This window comes from Hylobates moloch, unplaced genomic scaffold (assembly GCF_009828535.3).
Source record: "Hylobates moloch isolate HMO894 unplaced genomic scaffold, HMol_V3 SCAFFOLD_16, whole genome shotgun sequence".
NCBI lineage: Eukaryota > Metazoa > Chordata > Mammalia > Primates > Hylobatidae > Hylobates > Hylobates moloch.
The window spans coordinates 53757454-53783242 of NW_026652291.1; the positions used below are offsets into that span (position 1 = coordinate 53757454).

At 38.3% G+C, this 25789-nt stretch overlaps 1 protein-coding gene across 10 annotated transcripts in view; it reads right to left on the reverse strand.

Moving 5' to 3' along the window:
• GNG2 (G protein subunit gamma 2) overlaps positions 1-25789 on the reverse strand; it is a 156796-nt gene that overhangs the window by 77561 nt on the left and 53446 nt on the right. For 6 of the 10 annotated variants that reach the window (XM_058429318.1, XM_058429317.1, XM_058429313.1 and 3 more), the window contains exon 2: positions 16529-16569. Coding sequence is in view for 1 of the 10 variants with exons in the window: in XM_058429312.1 (XP_058285295.1) it covers positions 4466-4504; positions 8762-8842; positions 16529-16569 (161 nt within the window). In the remaining 9 variants the exon portion in view is untranslated. Of the gene's footprint in view, positions 1-3951; positions 4082-4423; positions 4505-8761; positions 8843-14357; positions 14435-16528; positions 16570-25789 lie in introns of those variants that run through there. The other 4 variants (XM_058429312.1, XM_058429319.1, XM_058429320.1 and 1 more) reach the window with 4 other exon arrangements.

Consider the following 25789-nt stretch of genomic DNA (forward strand, 5'->3'; position numbering starts at 1 on the left):
ACCCAACATATGTTTATTACACATTTATGAGCATGAAGAAAAATGTGGAATGATACACCCCAAAGCATTAACATTGGTTACATGGGGGAGGAGGGAGGCAAGGGAGAAAGGGGGAAATGAGCTTCTTCCTGTAGCTTTTTACTTGTAAAAACAAGAGTGTGTTACATTTGTAAATTAAAAATACCTGATAAAGAAAATAAAGAAGGCCAGGCCCGGTGGCTCATGCCTGTAATCCCAGCACTTTGGGAGTAGGCTGAGGTTGGAGGATCACTTAAAGTGAGGAGTTCGAGATCAGCCTGGCCAACATGGCAAAACCATCTCTATAAAAATTACAAAAATTAGCCAGTCATGGTGGCACATGCCTGTAGTCCCAGCAGAGGCAGGAGAATCACTTGAACCCAGGAGGCGAAGGTTGTAATGCACCAAGATCGTGCCATAGCACTCTACCCTGAGGGACAGAGTGAGACTCCATCTCAAAAAAAAAAAAAAAAAAAAAAAAAAAAAAACAAAAGGAAAGAAAGAAAAAAGACTCTCAGGCTCGATATTGCTTGAAAACATATATCTACATATGTCTACGGTAATGGCCCACTTTATCAATAAAAACAATTTATGTCCTTGTCTCTTTCACTAAGATGGTTAAAAATGAGTTGTTTAAATAACAACTGTTTGTTGTTTAAAAAAATAGACTTCCAGAATATATTTGCAATGAAACTAGCAAAAATTAAAATTCAGAGAACTGAATGACTGTTCTGTCCAACACTTAACTGTTGACAAGTGGAGCAAGAGGAACTCTTATACTGCTAATGAAGAATAAATTGGTATAACCACTAATGGTCAACCTAATAAGGTGAACATTTGCAATGTTCTATGCCTTAGCAACTGAACTCCAAAGTATATGTCCTAGAAAAACTCCTGGATGTGAACCAGGAGACATGAACAGAATGCACACAGCAGCATCATACATCAGGGCAAAAAGCTGGACACAACCCAAATGCCCCACATGTGTAGAATGAATAAAGTGTGTGATACTTCACACAGTGGAAGAATGATACACTAATTATTGCTAGATAGCAGTAAAAATGGGTAAACTACACCTATGTACATCCACCTGGATGAATCTCAAAACATAATGTTGGTTAAAAATCCAAGCCAAAGAAGAAGCATGATATCATTTATTTAAAGTTCTAAAACAGGTGAAACTAAACCATATATGCAGGGAAGTGATAAATAAAATGTCCAGATTATGGCTTTCTGGAAAGGAAGAAAAAGGAGGATGGAATTGGAGAGAAGCATACAGGAATTTTTAAAGGTGGTACTTAAAAGATGGGGAATGTATGTGGGTTTGTTCTACTAACAGTCTTTAATATATATATGTATGCACATGTATGCATTATTTTGATGTGTGATATTTTACACATACACACATACATGCACATATAGACACAGAAAGAATGCCTTTAGGTCTATGTCTAGCTTTCACAGCTTTATGCCTATGAAGCTACGAAAGACCAGAATATGCAACCCCCAAATGGGAAGGAATTGTTGATCTGAAGGCTACCAAGAAGCAGATGCAAGAAAATTCTTTACCTCCGTCTATTTGCCTTAAAGTAGGACACAGATTTATCAAAGACAAAAGGTATCCCGCCCTGCGCTCCCCTCCTTCTCTACTGGGGAGAACGAAGGCTAATCATCGAGGACAACTTAAGACCCTTATTGGCCTGGAGATGGTATGAGAGGAATCTACATGAACAAGGATTACTAACTTGCCTTTATCTGCCATTTATTTGCCTTCCCCAAAGTTGACCCACTTAGAGACTTAAAGTTATTTTCCCTTGTCTTGTCACTTCTGTAAAGAATGTACTGTTCTTTGCCGAAGATGCTCTATAAGCTGGAATTCAAAGCCATCTCTTTAGGAACTACTCAATCCTTGTGTATCTCCCATGTGTACCATGTGTATATGAAATAAACATGTTAATAAACTTGTTTGTTTTTTGCTTTTTAATCTGTCTTTTGTTACAGGGGGCCATTCCAACTAAGAACCTATAAATATTGAAGAAAAATTTATTTTTATTCCCCTACAAAGCCCATCCTCTTATTGAAGAAGCCACTTAACCATCTTCCAGGTATACTTTGTGTTGTAGATTCTTAATACATAACTGAATAAATATATTTCTAGAGTAATACTCAAAGGAATATTGCTGAGAGCCATATTCTTCCAGTGCCAGAGTAAAATGGAAAGTTATCTTATGGAATTTTTTGTTGTATGCCAGAACTGGAGAGAATATAACAGAAAACCCAAGGTAAACACACACTGTGACATAAATGTTTCCAAGTCACCTTGGGAAAATAATTTGCCAAGTTATAGAAAAAAGCAAAGGTAACATTTCTGAGTAGAGTTACATTGGTTTTACTTTTACCCTGGGTTAAGAATACCTTTCTTTCACTCTACGATTTAAACTAAATGACACCAAAACTTGAACCTTGGCTAGTAAGATTTTTGAGGGCAGGGGAAAAAAATGCCTTTTCTCAACCACAAATCTCGTGTACTCAGGAAACACTGATTTGTTGGGAATAGACCAGGTGGAGCTCTATTTCCAGATATTACAATGTTGGTCCTGATTCACAGCAGTTGAGCGGCTAAAAGCATTCTAAATAAGGCAGTGTTTCACCAGGTGAAGGAAGACAATCAGAAAGGGAGGAAGTCTGTCCTTATTCCCATCCTCCACAGCTGCCTGAAACCAAAGTTGTACCCATAACTGAATCACTACTCATTTTGATCTCCCGGCTTCTTTTCCTTTCCAAGGATTATTTTGAGTACTTGGACTTCTATTTTACTCACTCAGTTATATCTACTGTGGTTAGGAGTTTGATAAATCATCTGATTTAGCTAAGATGCTTTACCTACAGGATATCCTCTATCTAGTTAACTAAGTAAGGCTAGAGGAAAGAGTGATTAGACAATCTGAACGCATGTTATTTTTAAAAAGTAAAGGAAAAGACAAAAAAAAGCCAAAGTAGCTACAGGGCTTTTATTATCTCCAATAAACCAAAACAGTACGGCACTGAACTACCTTGTATCTGTGAACACAGTTTATCTGTAGATGTCACATTTTTATTTTCTAATGCTAGAAAGTTCTACATTGTGCTCAACACCTGGAAATATAGGTGCGGTACAACCAATGAGTTAAAAAGCTTTAAGTTTTCCCTTTAGCAAACAAAAAAAGGGAAATTAAATTAATGGCTGCTCTTGAATATTTATTTTTCCCAAAGTTTTTCAGACTGCTTTTATAAAATAACAGTTTTATTGAGATATAATGAAATACCATAAAATTCACTTTGAAGGTATACAATTCAGTGTTTTTAGTATAGTCACAGATTAGACTGTGAATTCTGTACCCATCACCACTATCAAATATCAGAATATTTTCATCACCCCAAAAAAGCAAATCCAAGGACTGGGCATGGTGGCTCACTTTGTGAGGCCGAGGCAGGTGGATCACTTGAGGTCAGGAGTTTGTGACCATCCTGGCCAACATGGTGAAACCCCGTCTCTACTAAAAATACAAAAATTAGCCGGGCGTGGTGGCACACACCTGTAGTCCCAGCTACTTGGGAGGCTGAGGCAGGAGAATTGCTTGAACTCGGGAGGTGGAGGTTGCAGTGAGCAGAGATCGCTCCAATGTACTCCAGCCTAGGCGACAGAGTGAGACTCCGTCTCAAAAAAAAAAAAAAAAAAAAAAAGCACAAACCCATACCCATTAGCAGTCACTTCTCCTTCCCCTCTTCCCTCTCCCAGCCTGAAACCACTAATCTACGTCCTGTCTCTATGGATTTGTCTATTCTGGACATTTCAGTGCCTGGGATCATATAATATGTAGCCTGTTGTGTCTCGTTTCTTTCACCTAGCATAGTGTTTTCAGGGTTCATCCACGTTGTAGCATGTATCAGTACCTTGTTCCTTTTTACGGCTGAGTAATCCATTGTATAGATACACCACATTTGTGTTGTTTCCTGCAGGTTGCTTGTTTATGATAAGAAACAAAAGCAAGCCTAGGAAGCAGAAAGAACCAGATTCCAGCTGTGTACTCAACCTAAACCAGGGATTAACAAACACAATTACTATTATATCTGCATTTATACCCAATTCTTGCAAACTGCACTACTCCTGGAGGATGTTAATGGAGATGTCAGCTGTGGTAACATGGAATTCTAAAAATTTCTCTTACACTATTAATGAGGAAAGAAGAAAGAAAATGGAATTTTAAAAAATCGAGCCTGAGGTAGGAAGATTACTTGAGCCCAGGTATTCAAGACCAGCCCAGGTAACATAACGAGACCCTATCACTTCAAAAACATTTAAAAATTAGCCAGGCATGGTGGTGTGCACCTGCGGTCCTAGCTATTGGGGAGGCTGAGGTGGGAGGATCACTCAAGCCCAGGAGGTCGAGGCTGCAGTGAGCTATGATCATGCCACTGTACTCCAGCCTGGGTGACAAAGGAAGTCCTTGTCTCAAAACAACAACAACAAAAACAAACAAACAAAACCATAATTGAGTAATTGCTACTAATACATAAGCAGATAAACATATTGTGGTATACCAATACAATAGAATACTGCCCAAGAATAGAAAGAATAAATAGTTGATGCATACAGCATGGATGTATCTCAATGTAATTATACTGAGATGGAAATAGAAGGGAGAGATGATCATGGGGCATGAGGAAACTTTTGAATGAATATGTTCATTATCTTGTTTGTGATGATGGTTTCATGGGCGTATGCAGTCAAAATTCATCAAATCATACACTTTGAATATGTGTTATTTATTGTATATCAACTATACCTAAATAAAGCTGTTAAGAAATAATTTTTTAAAGGAGCATAGGCATACTCATCAAATTACGTACATCAAATATGTGCAGTTTTTTTAAAATCTCAATTATACTTCCATATGGTTGTTTTCAACAAGTGTATATATCCTAAAAAGGTATTTGCATAACTACTGTGTGGAAAACACTGCCTTCATTTTGCATATATAATTTCAATTAATTTTACAGCAAGTCAAGTTATTCTCATTTTTCATACTAGGAGACTTAAGGTTGAGAAAGTTCAGTAATTTGCCAAAGTGGTCACAGTCAGTATTATGCTAACTTCAGTTAGTTTTAACCCCACAGCCCCAGCTCTTTTCTCTACACCACACTGCCTCTCACTGCTCCTATAATAGACCCAACCCTTCCCAGCACTTCCCAAGTCAGGGAAGTTTCCCATCCACAGAGGAGGTTTATGCTTTAGGATAGCATTCCACATTTGTTTTGTCCATCATTTTCTGCTGCCACAAATACCTCCCCAACCAATTTATCTGATCCAGTGGATTTATTCATTTTCAGTGGATCAGAGTGGTTAATCTAGATTAGATCAAGGCAAGTAATCCTGGTCCCTGGGTCAAAGAAATGAAAATAATTCACTTGAGATTCGAAGTAAGCTGGAAAACACCAGAAATTGGCCACTCAACCCACTAGCCAGGCATTACATTTCTTTGGGATAACAGTCATTTCCTTTGACGTTGGGAGGCCCAAGAAGGTGGCTATCTAAAGGTGCTCTGAGGTGTCCAGCTACTTTTTGTAGCAAACTTGAACTGTAAGTTGAGGTTGCCATCCTGTCTCTGAATAGGGAAAGCATAGGGTGGTTTTCTCTCTGTGTGTAGCTCCTCCAGATCAACTTTCGCCATACAAACAACTGAACTCTGTCCAAATGCTACCATTGTATCTGGGTCCATTTGAACATGGGCTATAACCTTGACTAAGTAAAATTAATAAAAATGTGAAAGCTGGTTTAAACAAGTTTTTGTAAGTTATCTACACTTTTTGGAAATGCTGTCATTTCCTTCATGCAAGATTTCCATGATGAAGGTTAACTGTGCTGTATATCTTCCATTTGCCCCTCCAAATCCATCCTCCATCCTACTCCACCTGGCTTATGCCCCAGGAAACTAAACTGCATGAACTCAGTAGCAGACTTCCTTGCTCTTTGCCTCCCAGTTGGGTTTGGCCAATGAGGAGCGTGAACAGGCGATCAGAATAAGTGGAAGAATCAGTTCAGGCTATTTGTTTCCTGGGGTCTCTGCCTGCAGGATCATTATAATCTGGCTATATCCTTTTCCTGGAGGCCACAGCTCCACTAAGGAGGTCTTCTCCCCACTGTCCTCATACCTCAGGCCAAAGGATAATATAGGAGCCCTGGAAAACTGCATTCTCCCTTGCAGTTTTCCTATACTCTGCCCTCATCCTTGGAAATATTCTTTTTACTAAGTGCTCTTGAAATTAACCAGTTTGAGGATGCCAATTGTTTCCAATACAGCTCGCATTTTCTGAGGGCTGAGTATGCCCTATTCAGAATATGAACTTATTCAAAGTTCCCAGTTTATATGAAAACACTGACATTCATGTGATTAATAACAAGCCCAGGCAAAGATTAACAATGGCTAGATGAGGAGTAGAGTGGTCAGACAGCATCCATTCAGCCTCACACCAGTGCTCACTGGCAATTGTGTAAGGTGAAGGCATAGTCACATAACTTACGAGAACAGTGAATGTGGTAGATACATTTCACAGATTTTAAAATGTGAGGAATGCAAAACATTTTTGGGTTGATATGTCATGCTTCTTCATGGTTATAAATTATATTTCCATGGTGACATCAACCTTTTTTGCATATGGTATTCCACTTCGATTGAAGCTTTAAGCCATTTTTTGGTTGTAATTATCAAATATAAAGAAAGAGATGCTTGCTACAATAAAAACTGCCTAAATGGCAAATCTAAGCTTTCAGAGAGGTACCATCTGTTTTTCCTCATTGAGAGGTATTATCATATATAGTGAAAAATGCTATAAAAGTGAAGTGATGCTTTTTCTGTCATGAATAAGTTATAATCCCAAGTAGACTTTGATTACTTAGAGCTTATAGCAAAGACATAAGTCCATTAAGGAAAGATTGATCTTGATCCTATCTGAGCCCAAAACAATAACTTCCTATCTCCAGAATCACCTCAACTATATCATTCCCATGAAGTATATCTAAAATAGCTGCTTTAAGATTTCTTTTCCTTGATGATTTTTCTTTAATGAAGCCAAAATGTTATTAATATTTAACATGAATCTGTAAAGGTCTTTTAAGTAAAAAGGCTAAAATGTTGAAATATTAATAATGACATTTTGTTTATTTTTTGTTTGGTGTGTGTGTGTGTGTGTGTGTGTGTTATAGAATACGGCAGGGGATAGAAAAGAGAAACCCATCGAATAAATCTAGGCCGGCAAGGTAAAAGCTCTATCCTTGTATTCATCATGGGTATTGATTAGAACTTAAAAGAGTATTTGAAAGAAGGTCTCAAAATCTGGAGGACCCTGGCAGCTTTCATTTAATTCTGTATAATATCAGATGGCTCTTAGAAAGCCCTCACTTATTTTCCAACTAAGTGGTAATTTCACTCTTTCAACTTTTCCTAACTCAGTGTGACATAACGGTGAATAATACCACCTTACATTTGTGTCATATTTTACAATTTATACAGTGTATTCCTATTCATTATCTTAATTGATATTTACATAGTTCAGATATAGTCAGGATGAATATTATAACCTCCATTTTACAGATGGGGAAACTAAGGCCTGGAGGTATAAGTCAAAACTCTTTTAGTCACAACTTGAATTAGCTTGGGCAAAACATGGGAATGTATTGGCTCACATGGACTGGATTCATGGACTCCAATTATGACTGGGCTCTCTCCTTCTTTCCCTTCTCTCTCTCTCTAACTCTGTCTGCCTCCCCTCTGTGCATTGGACCTGATTCTGTCCATTGGACCTGATTCTGTCCACAGACTGAAACACAGCTTTCCATGATTCTTACTGCCTTGGGACCAGAAAGGATGAGACCTCTCCTCTCAACTCGAGTTGGAAAATTCCAGAGGAAGAACCTACTGGCCCCTGCTGATGGCAGGCCCACCCTCTGAACCAACTACCGTGGTCTGGGGATGAAATACTGAGGCTTCCTCAGCATGGGTCAAGTCTCCTCTCCTGTGGTATTACCTAAACAACCTAACAAAATCGGAACAGAATAGCCACTGAGGAGACTAGGAGGAGAGAGGCAGCCACCTTAATTTGTTTCTACTGCCTTTAATAACTTGTCCAAGGGGCAGAATCAAAACAACTGCCCAGATCTTCAGTCTGCACCCGTCTCCTTCACTTCACAGCCCTTACTGCAGGAACCACAGAGGTGTAACTGTGCCTCTCTATTCCTCACAGTTACCATGTGGTCTGGCTCAAGACTAGTTGGAAAAGACTTGATTCTGTCTCGATTCTGTCACTTTTCAGCTGTGTGACCCTAAGCACATTACTTAACCTCTGGGAACCACAGCTTCCTCCTTTGTAAAATAAACAGTTCCTGCGTTGCAGGGTCATCTAAAGGATAAAGGCAGATAATACACCCCAGATGACTTTGAAAATCATAAAAGAACTACATTAAGGTTTATTACTTAAGTTCCGCATATAAATGTTAACAGAGGCTAAAACTACACATTAACATCCTTCAGCCTGTAGTTCTCACTACCACCAGCCCTCTCTGTTAGCATCACTTTGGTTCTGACATTTTTTTTCTTTCAGTTTTAAAAGGCACATTTTAAAAAGAAGCATAATAGTGTCTCAAAATGTAAAACTTAGCTCAGAAGAAAAGCTTATGAACAGATGGTTCAATGGCACTTATACTCACCTTTTTAATACAGATTAACCAGGAGATGAAAAATCTCTGGAAGAGACACAAGAAACTCTCCACAGTGGTTACCTCTAGGGACTGAGGATAAAAGTTGGTGGGAAAGAAATGCTTTTATTTTTCATTTATGCCTGTCCCTACTACTTGAATTTTTAAAATATTTCACATATATTGTTTTCCTGCATGAATTTCTTTCATAATTAAAAAAGTAACTAAACTCATAATTGTCACAAAAAAGGATCATATACCAGTTATAATACACAGTATATAGTGTATGCTAGTTATAGTATACAGTATATAGCAGTTACAGTATATAACTGATATAGTGTCTGGTACATAAAAAGCTTTCAATAAGTTTGTGCTTATTGATCAAACTAGATATCCCTAGTTACCACCTAATCAGCTAAAATAAAATCTAGTTTTCATCTCTATGAATGTATATTTTTCCATGAATCATATTGTAAGAAATGCTCATTACCATCTGCCAAGGATATGACTTTAAACTCATAAATTCACACAGCAAACATGAAACCTCCTTTTTAAATTCTCAATTATAAACACAGTACATGTGGCTACCTCTCAATGCTGTTACTGCTCTTCTTATAAGCTGACTTCCTTATTAACATTGGAGGATGCTGGGCTTCTAGGAACCATACCATTTTACAGCTGCGGGTTCGCATGATATTTTCTAAGAAATTAAAGGTTACATGGCAGCATATGCCAAAGCTAACAGAGAGATTTAAATAGTATTTTTTAAAAATGATGTAAATGGCTAGGAAGTTTGAATGCTATGCACTGGTTAAGTGCTATACTGGTTGCCTAGTTACATCTCTGCAGAAAGGTTAAAATGGTTGTCTCTAAATCTAGAAGAAATTTAAAGTCCTAAAGTTTCGTAATTAAGCCAAGGATTACCTGCGAACCCCTATGTAGTCATGCCTTGAAACAAAACCCCATCAGGTAATGGTGCTTGGGGATGTCTTAAGGAGATCGATCGTTAATAAAAAGTATTTATATATATGAAACTTGTTACCTTGCTCTCATTTCATTAAAGTTATTACATCTGGACTGTCCTTTTTTTTTTTTTTTTTTTTTTTTTTGAGATAGAGTCTTGCTCTGTGGCCCAGGCTGGAGTGCAGTGGCACAATCTCGGCTCACTGCAAGCTCTGCCTCCTGGGTTCATGCCATTCTCCTGCCTCAGCCTCCCAAGTAGCTGGGACTACAGGCACGGGCCACCATGTCCAGCTAATTTTTTTGTATTTTTAGTAAAGACTGGGTTTCACCGTGTTAGCCAGGATGGTCCCGATCTCCTGACCTCGTGATCCGCCTGCCTCGGCCTCCCAAATGGACTGTCCGTTTTATCACTACCAATTGCAGTCTGCTACTATAGGCTATTAAAAAACTTTCCAACCTAGCTGATGCAAATTCTGTCCCATGATAGGTGGAAGAAAGTCCAGTATGTTAAATTTTTAAACTTAAATACAAATTTTTACCGTGACCAGCTCTGCAAAGTATAGGCCAGTCTACAACGTAGTAACAAAAACTACACATCTTAAGAATAAACGACTAGTATCTTAACTCTTAGAGATGTTCCTCTTTTACCCTTCAAGGGTTTCCTAATTAATTCTACCTTGCAGACACTATTACATCCAAATATCTGTTCCCAGTAATGGAACAGAATAGAACAATTTTAGAACAATTTTGGTGTAGAAATTTAACATGAGTGTATTAAAACGGATTCACACTTCTTCCAGAATTTGAAGGTAGGAGGAAATAGTCCTTTTCTTTTTTCCTCTTGAAGTTCAATCAGCATTTTGTTTTGAATTGAGGTAAAATTCACATATAAAATTAACCATTAGCCATTGTAAAGTGTACAATTCAACAGTATTTAGTACATTCACAGTGTTGTGTAGCTATCACTGCTAACTAGTTCCAAGATATTCCATCACCCCGGAAGGAAACCCTGTACCCAGATAAGTAGTTATTTTGATCCTTATTTACATGTACTCTCTAATTTCTCTTCGAAAAAGAATAAAAGAACCTAAGTTTAAATTACAGCATAAGAACTTGATGTGTTTTCATTTCTTCTGAAACTTGTTGATTCACAAAAATTGGTAAAGATTTGAAGCTGAAATGAGGCTAGTCTTAGCAAAATGGAAGAAGGATTTAAAGTCCTGGAAGGAAGAAACCCAAAAAGAGATTGAGGAAAAAATCAAAATAATTCACAATTCTGTCCAGGCCCCATCCCTGTCAGAAAGCCAGATGCTACTTCAATGACTGATAGTGTGGAATCTTTTTTGGAAAGAAAAAAAAAAAAGAATTGAAATAGAATGCTTTGGATCTACCAAGTAGGAAATTTTGGAAGACAGGAAACGATTAAATACATTAAAAAAAAAAAAGTCTTCCAGCTCCTAAAAGTCAAATGCCTATTCTAGGGAAGCTAATTTATTGTTCTTTCAAGTACAATTACAGCTCTCTTTGCTTAGTCCTAATGATTTAGAGAATAAAATTATCCAAATAAAAGCCACAGAAATGTAAGGGATGAGGCCCCAGGACCTTCAGCTTCCCTGGTTTCTCAGTGTGGCTTTGCTATGGATGATGTGGGCAGAGTACTGCAGAAGCAGCGGGGAAAGGCCCAGCAAGCGTCTTTACCCAGATGTAGCAACTTTACATGGGGGTAAGTGGCTCATGCTCCACTGCTGGGAGTCAGGAAGCGCCATGTTCTTAGAACCAAATAAGACTCCAAGACATGATCCACTCCAGTCCCCTCCCGCTGGGCATTCAAGATAGTCTTCCTAATATTTACCTCTTCTTGAACAGTCTATGCTATCCCTTAGGGGGGAAAATTTCAATTTTGCTCTATGAAAGGCAAGATTAAAGCTAAGAGAGCTCTGTGCTGCATTGGCAAACTTGGGTTTTATAACTTCCATGCAGGCTGACATGCTGAAAAAGATTCAGCAAGGTCTTGTGGTCACCTCAGTAACAAAGTTATTAAAGTTTCCATCATCAGAGGCAAAGTGCAGGAGCCTGCTGGTAACACAGAAGAACTGAAAGGGCAGCTAGGGCTTGTGACTATAAACATGGCTGCTGCTTCTCAGTTCTGAATCTTAGAGGGTTTTTTGTCTTTTTAAGCTGGTCTGAACAAACATGCATATATGGCTACAGATTTTCCAAAAGAGTTGGATTAACCTCCATTTTCAACCAAATATTATGGGATATGGTCATTATTTGGTTCACTCAAAATTTATATTTTAACAATGCATCAATGTGACAGCTACTTTCTATTAGAGTCATTTTGTTAGACATCTGGAGTGACCAACTGTCCTGATTTGCCCCAGATTCTCCTAGTTTTAGCACCGATAGTCCTGTGTCCCAGGAAAGCCTTGCCTTGGCAAATAAGGGCAGTTTGTTGCCCTGCTGCTAGCTCTAGGTTTGGACTTCAGGCCTGTATTGCTAAAGTGTCTAAAAGTGGATTTTAAGAGGACTTGCTAAAAAAAAAAAAAAAAAAAAAGCTGAAAATTTTTAAACCTTCACCATAAATTTCCAGCCATATTCTACTCAAAAGATGATTTTTAAAAAATAACCCAGTGATCTATTTCATACACCAGGCAAGAAATGGCTTCCTACTTTGTGGGGATAACTTAATGTATGGAAGAAATTATACCATACCTAGAAATTGGCTATAATAAATACCACTCTAGTGAGGTTCTGTATTATTATGTTATTTTTTCCTCCAATTTCCACATTTTAAAGCCTAATTAATAATACATAAAATAACAGCCAGACATAACAGCATAAAATAAAAACCTCACATTTCTTCGGTTCTATTCAAGACCTTGTAACCTGTACACTGTAGGCAAACCCTGCAGAGTTGGAGAAATGACGAAAGCAGCATACTCTCTAGGGGCCACACCTATAGTACCCAAAAGTCTGGCCAAGAAAGGAGCCACTGGACTTCAACCTGTCCCCTTGATCCAATGCCAGACACTTCAAGAAAACCAAAAGGTTTCAGTACCTGGACCTACAAAATGAGAACTGTAGAGTCAAGATGAGAATTGGCTTCATCAATGTTGGAAACCTTAATGTTTTAATCCTATATAATTAGACATTAGTTGGTCTGCTACCTGAAGCATTTCTATCTTTCTGAAGAATTAGTCTCTTTGACTTTGTAGTAGGCAGAATAATAGGACCCAAATATGTTCAGTCCTAATCCCAGGAACCTGTGAATACATAACCTTACAGATAAAGAGACTTCAAAGATGTTATTAAATGGAGGCCCTGGTGATGAGGAGATCAGCCTGGCTTATCCAGGTATGTTCAATCTTATCACACAGATACTTAAAAAATCAGAGAACCTTTCCTGGCTAAAAATTAAGAAGATGCGACTATGGTAGAAAGACGCGTGGAGAGGCAATGCTATTGGCTTTGAAGATGGAGGAAGCTCTAGAAGCTGTAAAAGCCAAGGAAATAAATCCAACCCAGAGAGCCTTCAGAAAGGAACACAGTCTTGCTGATACTTTACTTTTAGCCCAGTGAAATCCCTATAGAATCTAACCTACAGAACGGTAAGATAATACAATTGTGTTGTTCTAAGCCACTAGGTTTGTAATAATTTGTTACAGCAGCCATAGAAAACTAATACACCTTTTATCACAGTTGCTGTTCAATAATGCCTTGGTAGTATTTTGCTTCTAACCTCAATATTTGACCATTACCTCATGTTTAATTTGCTTCCATGTATATACTTTGAAAACTAAATTTAGCACTAGACCAAATATACTCAAAATCCCCCTGATAGTACAGAACAATACTTCCTTTTACCTGTCTACTTTGTTTAGCTTTTTGCGTTTGTTAGCACAGAGACTACTTACATAAGGAACTACTGAGCACAACTGAAACCACTGATTTTGTATGAAGGAAAAATGTTTTTAGGTGAGTGGAAAATGCCAAATAACCTCTTTAAAATCACGTGCGAAGACACGGTAGTTCACAATGTTCACAACGTCTCCCTAGAGTGCTCTGGATGTCACAATGACTGGAAGATGCCACAGCCTTTTGTGAACCAAGGACAGGGATACCAAAGACGATAATGAAGAATTGTCCCATCGGACGTGCCAGCAAACCCCATTGACAAACTCTGCTTGGATTGATTTGAAAAATTTAAGCATACTTATTAGCATGACAGAAATCAACTCAAAGAACATCAGATACTTACAAAAGAGTCATTATTAGTAACATTTGATAGAATATGGGATGTCTCAGCCCTCACCTGAAAGACATTAGGTACTTAAATTCAAAAGAACTTGACTATAGGCAGCAAAAGCTATACATGGTCTTAAAAGCATACGTGCACAAAGGGCTTTCTTCCAATCAGCTCTAGACCAGAGAGTCTCAACCCTGGCTGCATGTTAAAGTCACCTGCGAAGCTTTTAGGAACACCTATAGATGTTCAGGCCCCACCCATGGAGATTCTGATTCAGCTGATCTGGGTAGGGCCTGGAATCAGGGTTTCTAGATGCTCCCCTGGAGGCCCTGACATGCGGCCAGGACTGAGAACCACTGCTCTGTCCGTAGGGAGCAGCCTACTGCACATACTCACATGAATCTGGCCGCTCCACAGATTTGAATCAGTCCTTCCCTTCCTGTTTTGTAGTACAGTTATCACCCCCATTCATTCTTCCAAAAAAGAAATCTGGGAGTTATTCTAGATGTCTTCCTCTCCTTTACTTCTCACCTTTAATCAGCAATTCCCTCAGTTCTCCCAAATCCAGCCCAACATTTCCAGACCCAAGACCTCCACTGGTCTCCCTTCCATTAGTCTCTCCCCACTTTGCTGCCTAAAGAATTGTCCTTTTAAAAAAATTCTGATTGTGTGCCCTTTTCTGCCTCCCCACTCTGCAGAGAAAATTCAAACTCTGGAGCCTGCCCCTTAGGGGTCCCTCCAAGGCTTCACCAGCCTCCTTCTCTAGCCTCATCTCCTCAGTCAGCTACTTTCTGGCCACACCCTGGCCACCCTAAATTTCTAAAGCTTCCTGGAATAAGCCATGCCCTCTGGGGCCTCTGTGTATACTTACACTTGATTTCTTATTCTTGGAATGCCCTTCCCTACTTCTCTGACTGAAGGCACCTCATGGATAGCTCAAAGACCCCTTTCCCATCAAGCTTCTTCCCATACTCCCCAACTTGGTTCTCTCCTCCAGCAGCATCCACCACACCCTGCTCCCACTTCACTAAGCTGGACACAAGCACCTCCTTCTTTACACAGTTTTCTCCTTTGTGAGACTGAACAACTCTGGGCCAAGGCCTGTGTATTTTTCATATTCATATTCCCAGTATCTGACATGCATTCTTTTGTTCATTAATTCAACAGTTTTATTAAATATATAACAAGTGCCAGACACCTTGCTAGATGCTGGAGGCAAATGGTTAGTAAGTTATATACTATTCCGGCTCTCACAGAGCTTATATTCTTGAAAGGGACGCAGATGGCTGGATAAGTGTTTGTGGTAAAACAGGAAGGTCTATCAGAGGATTGGGAGCTTTGTTTTGTTTTATGCTTGCATGTTTCCAGTATATTCGAAAGTGAAGAAATGTCAAAAACAGGTTTCAAAAATTATGGCATATTCTGAATGTTTACATTTGACAAAGTTGTATGATGAATGCCATTGTTTCATTGTCAGTACATCTCTGACAGATCACCTCATTTGGAGATATCCAAAGTCCAAATTTGCAGACCTTATAAACATGAGTTGAGGAAAATTGGTCCTCTTATCCTAAGGAAGGACTGATACCTAGTAAACATGAAATAAATACCTGCTGAATGCATAAATGGATGGATGACTAGCTCCAGTAAAGCAAGTCAGGTTATGAGTAGGTTTTATTTTTTTTAGCATTTGCTGTATCCCCTAAACAGTTATGTAAATAAACAATTAAAAGCCCAACAATTCAGCAAGTGCCGATAATCCAATGGGGAAAGAAAAGAAGTAGGTAGAGGTAGAAATGAAACAATCCCAGCCACGAGTTGACAACTGTTGAAATTGGGTGATGGGGATGTAGGAGTTCATTATATTATTCTCTCTACTTTGGTATATGCTTGGCATTTTTCATAATGAAGTTACATTTTAAAATGAGGGGGGGGGAATCTAAGTCATTGACTATAGGAAACTGTGTATCTTGGAGTGGGCAAACACATTATCACCTGTCTAGGATTATGGTTACCTTTCAAGTCTACAACAAGATTCAAATGCTATAGCTAGTTCCAAAAGCTAAGTAAGCTTCTTCAAGATGAAACCCCAACAGCATTAGATTGACCTGTTGTTGTTGTTGTTGTTGCTGCTGCTGCTGCTGCTGGAAAAGCCCTTACAATGTTTACAAACATCTGTTAAGAACAGGGTTTACCTTTCTCTGACCTAATCTGCCTCATCTGAGGTTTTATCTTGCACAGGGTATGCCCTCAATGTCTACCACCTATTAATCAAGTTTGTGCTGTAAGGATACATTCTGTTAAGACAGCAGCCTCAAAGGCTCTCCAACTCAGGTTTTTAGAAGAAAATGAAAAAAGTTCTGGATGAAAATCAATTTTAATTATCATTAAAGAGAGCCATTTTTTCTTTAAATCCTGAAGTCATGTCAATATTGATAAGGACTCCATGACTGTTTCTTTCAATAAAACATCACATGCTTTCATCTATAGACCACTTAACATTTTTTTTCCTCTTTAAGTTCTGGTTAAATTCAAGATTCTAAAAGAAAATATTTCAGAATTCTTACCTCTTCAGTTCCTAAAGCCTGAGGCTCACTGGCAGATCTGGCTGTTGAGAAAGCAGAGAGAAAAATGAATTTTTTAAAAGGAAAAATAACATGATACACAAGAGCTGGATGAGTAGAATGAATGAAGTTTCTGAAACGGTGGTGGGTGGTAATGGCGATATAGTTATAAGGTTTACATTTCAGAGCGTAGAAATGAACATTTTATTAACTCTTTTTCTTTTAAGAAATAGATTTGTGAAATTGGAGTCCCTTTCTTTGTGAAATCTCCTAGCGTGCAAGAAAACATGAAAACACAAAGGCCACTTAGGAACCTAGAGGAAGCAGAGTGCTTGGTGGGAGAGGCTGTATACCAATGGAATGAATAAGAACAATCTTTCCTCCTGAGCTAACCTAATTTGCTCCGGGCAGGACCAAAGCAGCAGAGACCAACACACTCTTGCTCCAGGTATTAGGGACAGAGTTTGAGTGCATACAGTTTGTGTGTATCTGGCCCTTTAGGAGGGCGGAGAGGACACGTTGGTGGTTATAAGAGTATCTTTGGCACCCACAGCTTCTATAGGCTGTTTAGAAGTAGAAGACACCTATGCCCTTAGCCACTAATGACCTCTGTGGCTATCAGGCAGAGGTGGCCTACTTTTGTCCAGTGCCGAGTGTGGTTCCCACGGGAGAAAGATCCTGCATAGATGAGCTTCTTTATTACTGAAAAGCTTTAGAGCGCTCAGCTCAAAGGGAATTGCTAAAGCCTCAAGGAACACTTTCCCATTCCTATTTTGCTGTGTCTGAGAACAAAGAGGTATCTCACATCTAGAATATTATGAATGAGGGTGGAACTCAAATTCACAAGGGGTTCCAGGACCAAACAAACATCAGTGTCTCCAGAGGCCTCACATTACTTGAGACTGGCATGTGTGCTACAATCTCAACCCAACCAGTTATATTCCCAGACTACCATAGGGGCCATATGTTTTTAAATGGGCTAAAGTTATTAGAAAACCATTATCTCATGATTAATGACAGCAAAAAGAAAAAAAAAGCCAAGGGCTAAAAACAATTTATTTTCAGAGAATGAACCCTAGGGTAACAAAGACTAGGTGGGACGTGCAAAATAAGCCTGTTCAAGGGTGTTCTGGGCCCGGCACTCATTTGTTATTGGTGATAGTGGAAGCTGGCACAACTTCTCTGGAAAGTCATCTGGGCCTGTTTATCAAGAGACCCAAATATGTTCTCAGTCATTGTTTTAGTGATGCCACTCCATGACTTAAACCAAAACAAACCCAAAATGTGGACAAAGAAGAATTATCAAGGTGTTAGAAATAGCCTAAATATCAATAATTCAACCTATTAAGTAAAACAGAAATTCCACATGATAAAATTTTAAAACAATGAATACAAGAAATTTAAATGGGCCAGGTGCAGTGGCTCATGCCTGTAATCCCAGCACTTTGGGAAGCCAAGGAGGGAGGAACACTTGTGTCCAGGAGTTTGAGACCAGCCTGGGCAACATAGCAAGACACAGTCTCTATAAAAAAAAGTCAAAAGTTAGCCAGGCATGGTGATGCACACCTGTGGTCCCAGCTACTTGGAAGGCTGAGGTGGGAGGATAGCTTGAGCCCAGGAGAGTGAGGCTGTAATGAGCCATAATCATGCTACTGTACTCTAGCCTGGGTGACAGAGTGAGACTCTGTCTCAAAAAAAAAAAAAGACAAAAGTGTTTAAATGATGAAAAAAATACATTTTATATTCTTTTTACTTAACTTTAAAATTAATAAATACTGTTACTTTAAAAAGTAACTTAAAATAAGGTTACTTTATTATAAAGTAAAAAGAATAAAAAATGCATTTTTTGTCATTTAAATTTTAAAGTAAAAAATATAAAATATTATATATAGTGTGAACTCAACAATTTTCTAATATACATATTTACATATATTTATATTTTTTCTAATATATATTTTCTATGTCTTAATATATATTTCTAATATATATGCACTAACATATATATTATATACATACATAATATATGTTGTATTATATAACACATTTTCTAGTATAATTATACATAATATCTTTCTGATACATAAAGACTGGAACAAAATACATCAAAATCTAAACAATATATTTCCTCTGTTCAATAGAATAACAAAAGTGGCAGAAATTGCTAGATATACCCGAACATCTGCTCTCATCTTCTTCCACAGTTTTAATAGAATTCTAAGCTAAGCACCTACATATTAATAATAGCTACTTTCCCCAACCTCCCTTGCTGCTAGGTATGCAGTCATGTGACAAAATTCAATGGTACAGCATCAAAAGTGGTATGTGTAACTTCTGGGTCAGGGCCTCCCCTTCCAACTTCTTCCAATCCTGCCGGTTATAGCAGAGCCTTTGTGGCAAGCCACCTTAGACAATGAAAGCAAGAGAAACCTCACAGGAATGATAGAACGACAGGATAGAAGGAGCCTGGCTCCCTGCATGATCTTGTGGAGCACAGCTACCTTACCAGTCCTGGGCCATCCACTTCTGGATTGTTACATTAAAAAGAAGTAACTTCTAACTTATGTTACCCATTGTGAAATCAGGTCTCTGTTACATGCAGTTCAACTAACAATTTAATTAATAGATGGAGCCATTTTTATTTTTTCTTTCAAATTTTCAATAATTTCCACATTTTTCAATAATCAATATGAATTATTTTGATGATCAGAAGAAAACTAAGTTAAGTTTTGTTTACTAATGTTAAGAAAATTAAATATAAAATAAAGTTTGGGCAACATGTACCTTCTTTCCACATATGAGAGGAAAAACGAAATCTATAGTTTAAAAAGTTCTGCTTTAAAATCTGATTGAGGCATACTCTAAGCAGTAAAACTTTAGTCAATGCATTATAATTATTCATTTCAGAGGATACCCGACTTTTATTTTTTTATTTTTTGAGAGAGAGTCTTGCTCTGTCACCCAGGCTGGAATGCAATGGTGTGAACGTGGCTCACTGCAGCCTCAATTTCCTGGGCTCAAGCAATCCTCCTGCATCAGCCTCCCAAGTAGTACCTGGGACCACAGGTGTGCACCACAATGCCCAGCTAATTTTTTTAATTTTCTGTAGAGACAGGGTGTCTCTACGTTGCCCAAGCTGGTCTCAAACTCAGGGGTCAAGCAATCCTTCTGCCTCAACCTCCTAAAGTGCTGAGATTACAGGCGTGAGCCACTGTGCCTGGCCCCAGACTTCTTAAAGTGAATTTAGAAACAGTCTTAAAAACAGATTTGTGTGTACACTCATACCTTTAATTTAAGGGTGCTATTGGTTCTTCACATAGAATCATACTGGATTTCTCCTATAGTAATTCCACTGGCCCAAGAATTTGGTTGACTGTCCATCAACCGAGTGTATGCTTGGATTTTATTTTCCCTTGGAGTAGTAATAGATTTGGCAGAGCTCACATACCCTCCCTGGTCTCCTTTGTGTCCCACAGGCCTGCATTATAAGATGACTGTCCAAGATAAGGGAGTCATACCTAGTCCATAAAACAGAAAAGATATCTTGCCTACTTGGGAATCAGATCTGAAACAATGGCTTCATTAAAACTAGCCTCTAACCATATTAGAATAATATGCTGAGATCATTTAAACCTGCAATAATGTTCATCAGCAGCATTTGGTGCCTTTCAGAGGATCATTAAAACCTTGTGCAGAGGCACACAAGACACTCCACAAGGTTGACCTTAGAGACTTACATGAACTCATGTATCAGAGAAAGAAACTATTTTTCCCCTTTTTCCCAAGAGAATGCCAAATGATCCTTTTCTCCCTTGTGAACCACAATATCCAACACTAATATGGCTAACCTATATTCAATAACAAAGGCAGGATGCCAGGGTTTCTTCACTTCCCCCTCAGAATGACTGTGCCAGTGCATTTTCGAGAAACCCCTTCACTCTCTCCTGCAGTAGGCAAATTGAAGCTAATAGTCAAAGCTCTGAATTCTCAGTTTCTCTCCCCCTCTTGCCTTTGCAGGAACATAAGCAAGCCAACTCAACAGGCCTAATTACCATGGTAACAACATGCACTGTGATTATGAGTGTGTTTGTTTTTTAAAATGACTCACAGATTGTTCCCCCAGAAGCCCCAGACACACAGGTTTCTGGCTGGTTTATAAAATCCATCTGAAGTTTTCTTGCAAATATCTTGTGCCTATTATCATAACTGGTGTGATAAAGAGAGATTCATCAAATCAAATATGCCTTTCTCCTTAAGGATGAAAAAAACCCATTTTGTTCCTTAAACACTCCAAGATTAATCAATTTAAACCTTAGGTTTATAATGAAATTAATTTGAGTTTGTACACTGGAGATAATTAATCTGTTCCTAATTTAAATAATTAAGATATTTCATAATGTGGTTTTAGAGACCCAAATGAAATAATCGGGTGAAATAAATTATAGTGAAAAATATAAAATAAAACAGCCTAAATCTGTGGGCACATGACCACATGTAAAGTGTTGTAAAAGAATAGATGTCAGTCTTAATACCAAGATGTTTTTAAACAAATCTACAAAACAACAGCATCTATTTTTAAAATGCAAACATGAAAGAATCCAGACATTTGGAGAACTGTGCACTACTTCCACTCATCCATTCAATAAATATCATTTTAGACCTTCTATGTACTAAGCACCATTGTTTATAACTGGAACATCACAATAGGGCTTAGGGAAGACTATTTTCTCACGGGAGGCAAAGGCCATGGGCATGGCTCAGCGCGTTATCTTAAGAAGTTCCTTTGCTTCACAAGGCACCATTCTGGGTAAGGCTATCAGTGAGAGGGAACATTTCCTAATGATTATACCAGGCCTGGAGTTCAGAATCCTAACATCGGCATCACAGTGGACTCCCTCAAAAAAAAAAAATAAATAAATAAAACATATATATGCTAGTAATTTTGATATGCTGATTTCTTCTGTGTGAAGTGGAAATAAACCCTATTTTAAAAGAAATGTAAGTGGAATTTATATAAATCTATTTCACTTAAATCCCTCGATGCTAACATATATTACACACACACACACAAAATAGTCATTTAAAATTACTGTATCCAAATAGCTACCGTATTGTAACCAATAATATATTTTTTTCTGTGAGTTTGAAGGGAAAACCAGAGTGTTTCAATCCATATAGGCTAGGTTATATTGTGGCAACAACTCAAAAACTCTCTGGCTTATGTGAGCAAAGCTTATCTCTCACTTTCTCTCCATCCACTGCGGTTTAGCAGAGATGATCTTTGTGTTGTCTTGACGGTATGACCCGGGCTTAAGAGTGCAGAGACCACTTCTATCCTTCAACCACTGCACTCATCTGCTGGTTCTTATGGCTTCTTCCAGGAAGTGACACACCTCACTTCTGTTCACTTCACCGGCCAAGGCGAGGCATGTGGCCACACCTAACCAAAGCGGACTGGGAAGTGGAAGCCTATCCTGAGCTGGAAAGGAAAACTGGAGATATTGATGGCTAAGTACATGGATTCCTGAACAAACAGCACAAACCCACACTAATACTTCATGAAGTCAAAATGACATCTGACAATAATAGGCTTCCTTAGGGGATGCCTTATTCCAAGGTCTGAGCACCCATGATTAATGTTGGGCCATAACAATCACTTCTGCAGAAATTGGTGCAAATCCCTTGGATAGAATAAAAGATACTCTACTGCAGATTTGTGGTAAAAATAAGTTATACTAATAATATATTCATTTTTGAATAATTACACTACAATTCAGGCACCTTGCTAAATAAACATTTCACATTTATTTTGTAATTTTCTCCTGTCAGTTTTGCGAAGTAGATATTATCTTATTTCCCATTTTATAGATGAAGAAACTGAGGCATAGAAAGCTTAAGCAATTCGCCCAAGTAATTCTGACTCTAAACCAATGTCCTTTAACTACTACACTCTCCTACACGTTATTTTTGAATGTTACTTTTCTACAGTTCAGTATTTTATGATTATTTTAAGATGAATAAGAAAAGATTAGTTGGACCTTTTTTTTTTTTTTTTTTGCCTAGGAATTTTCACCTCTACTTAAATTTTTCTTATTTTAATTTTAAAAGTCATGAAACTATTTAATATCAACTTTTTTCCAAAGAAAAAATAAAAATGTCAGTGAAATGCCTTAATGCCCATACACAGCAATGTTCCCTAAACACAACCATCATTCATGAGGTTTAAAAAAATGGCAAAGGATCAATTTAACTCTCCCAAATAAAGCTTCTAAAATGAAAATGAGGGTTTTTTTCGGTTTACATTTTTTCACAATTTTTCTTATATGCTTCTAACATAGATCAGATAAATACTCTCCTTAAACAGAGCTCTGTTTGCAAAGTCTAGAATTAACTTACTTTCCTGTTTAAAAATGCAAATCTAAGAGTAGGAAGCGCTCCATCATTTATTTAAAAAAGTACTCCTACCATTAATGCTTAGTCTGTTATGATGAACATGCACAGAAATACACCTTAGAGACAAGTAGTCAAAACACTGTAATAACAGCAATTCCACTGAAATTTCCCTTTTTCACTATTGCTGCCTCACATACATAGCCTCTGAAATATAATGCCAAAGTAGGAAGTAGCAACCATAAAGAGAATGCAACAATAATGGAACTGTATATGCTGCCTCCGGAGCTGGAAAGTGGAAACTATTTTCTAAATAACTCATACTCAGAAATTCCAGAGATGATCCATTCTTCTTCACAGGTACCTACAACAAAGGACCTACCTCTCTAGAAAAAACAAGGTTTTCATTTAAGTCTAACATACTATACACAGAACGCTAGAGAATGAGCGTCTCTAGCTCATTACTTGGCCCACGGTAGATTTTTATATAGACCAAATTGATTTAAATGACCAGTCAGGAAAAGTCAATTTAATTATATATATATTTTACAATGCAGAAATGCAGGGCTGGTTGTCTAAATTAAATGCCATTCTTATTGCTTTATAGGACCTGATGTATTTCCTTCTGGAATATTTTGTTTAGAAGGTTATTCTTTACTTTGCCTAGCTTCCTCCAGTCTGTGCTTTTTGCCAGGATTCTTCCTCTGGCCTACCTAGATCATTGCTAACAACAAAAACAAGTTTGTTTTTTTTTTAATATTTTCTTTTAGGTTCAGGGGTACATGTGCAGGTTTGTTATATAGCCAAAAACAAGGCTTTTGTTCATGTTTTTCTCAAAGGGAAATGCATGGAAACTCTGTTCAATTCAATGTTGTATGATATTGCTCAGTTATTTAACCTTTTTAGTCTGGATATCTTCACTTATAAAATGGGAATAATAGTGGCCAACTCTATTGACGGCCTACCCACTAACCCCCTCTTCCTTGCTAATAGAGCCAGACCCTTTTGCTGGGGTCTGATGACTTTGTTCTTCAGAGAGGCTGGGCTGCTCCATGGCCTCGGGAGGAAACTCTTAAATTAGCCAATCATAGTGGTTCTGTCTGCCTACTTACTCATACATATAGCATGTGAGTTGTGAGTGGAAATTCCACTGGACACAGATTTTCTGTGACGTTAAAAAGAGCCGTGGCAGGGCAAGGTAGCTCAGGCCTATAATCCCAGCACTTTGGGAGGCCGAGGTGGGTGGATCTATTGTGCTCAGGAGTTCAAGACCAGTCTGGGTAACACGGTGAAACCCCATCTCTACTAAAATACAAAAATTAGCTGGGCATGGTGGCACGCACCTGTGGTCCCAGCTACTCAGGAGGCTGAGGTGAAAGGATCAGCCTCCCACCTGCAGGCTGAGGCTGCAATGAGTCATGATCATGCCACTGCACCCTAGCCTGGGTGACAGAGCGAGACCCTGTCTCAACAAACCAGAAAGAGCCACATAAGAAATCTGCTGCCCCTTGATATGCCTCTACGTATTGAAATGTACCTATAATTCCAAAATTGTAGACGCCATGTCCACACAGTGAGGGGAAATCAACCTGCTGAAGGTGTCACAGTGGGAGGAAGGGAAGAATCCAGGTTGCTAAGGACATTATCCAGCTACCACATAAGTAATTCTGAAGCTACCCTCCTATCAGAGGTCTTGGGATCAATTTCCTATTGTTTATTCCATTTTAGTAGGACATTCCTTTATCAGCAGCCAGAAATATCCTGATAGAAAAATATTGTCCTTATTTCGTAGGGTTATTTTTCAAACTAGCTAAAGTATCCAGCACAAACTGAATGCCTAACCAATGTCATTCTCAACTTAATTCTTGACATATGTTAATCTTCACTTATTCAAACTAGTTAGTGCTTTCTTTACTCTGTGTGGTCTGAATGACTCCTCTAGGAGGTTTTCCCTGGTTCCCCAAAACAGGAATAAGGGCTGAAGTCATTGCTTTCTCCTCTTTATTCAGACAAAGATAATATCAAGTACCTAAGGTTATTTTAAACAATAAGAATGGTATTTAATTCAGACAAGTAGTGTAGTGCTGATTGCAGTGTAGAGAAAAAAAATGTAATCAAACAGAGTCGTCTTCCTGACTGTGTAAATCAATTTGAACTAAATAAAATCCAACCCAGATCAAGTAATCAACACAGCAGCCAAGTGTTCTGCATTTGGAGTCCACAAAGTTTATTGAAAAGCTGCTTTCTGTAGGGAAAAGAAATATTTTGTAGATTACAGAACATGTATGTGATGGACACATTTCCTCTGAAATTTCACTTCATCCTTATTTCAGAAAGGCACCTGCACCTTCTGCTCAAAACCTTCTCCACAAGCCCCCTTCACCCCAATATCTTTACATGGCTGACTCCTCAGCAACATTTTGGTCTCAACTCAAATGTCACCTCTTCACAGAGGCCTTCAGGTATTACTCAACAAAGTAATCTCCCAATTACCCCTGCCAGCATAGGCACAGTCCCCACCATTCATCCTGTTTCTACTTCAATCCATCAAAGCACTCACTACTACTTGATATTTTCTTTTATTGTAAGTCATTTCTGTCAATGGGTTCCAATCCTGGTTGATTGCGAATTAATTACTCTGAGGTGAGGTTGGGACATGATATTTTTTTCAAACTACCCTCTCAGTGATTTCTAATGTGCAGTTAGACCTAAAAACCACTGGTTTATGTGTTTATTGAGTCTCTCTCAATACTCGAATGTAAGTTTCAAGAAAACAACTGGCCAATTTGGTTCATCCTAGTCTCCCTGGCATCTTGACGAGCACGTGGCACATTGCAGATGTTAAGACTTTGAACACAGCAATTAATTGTATTGTAA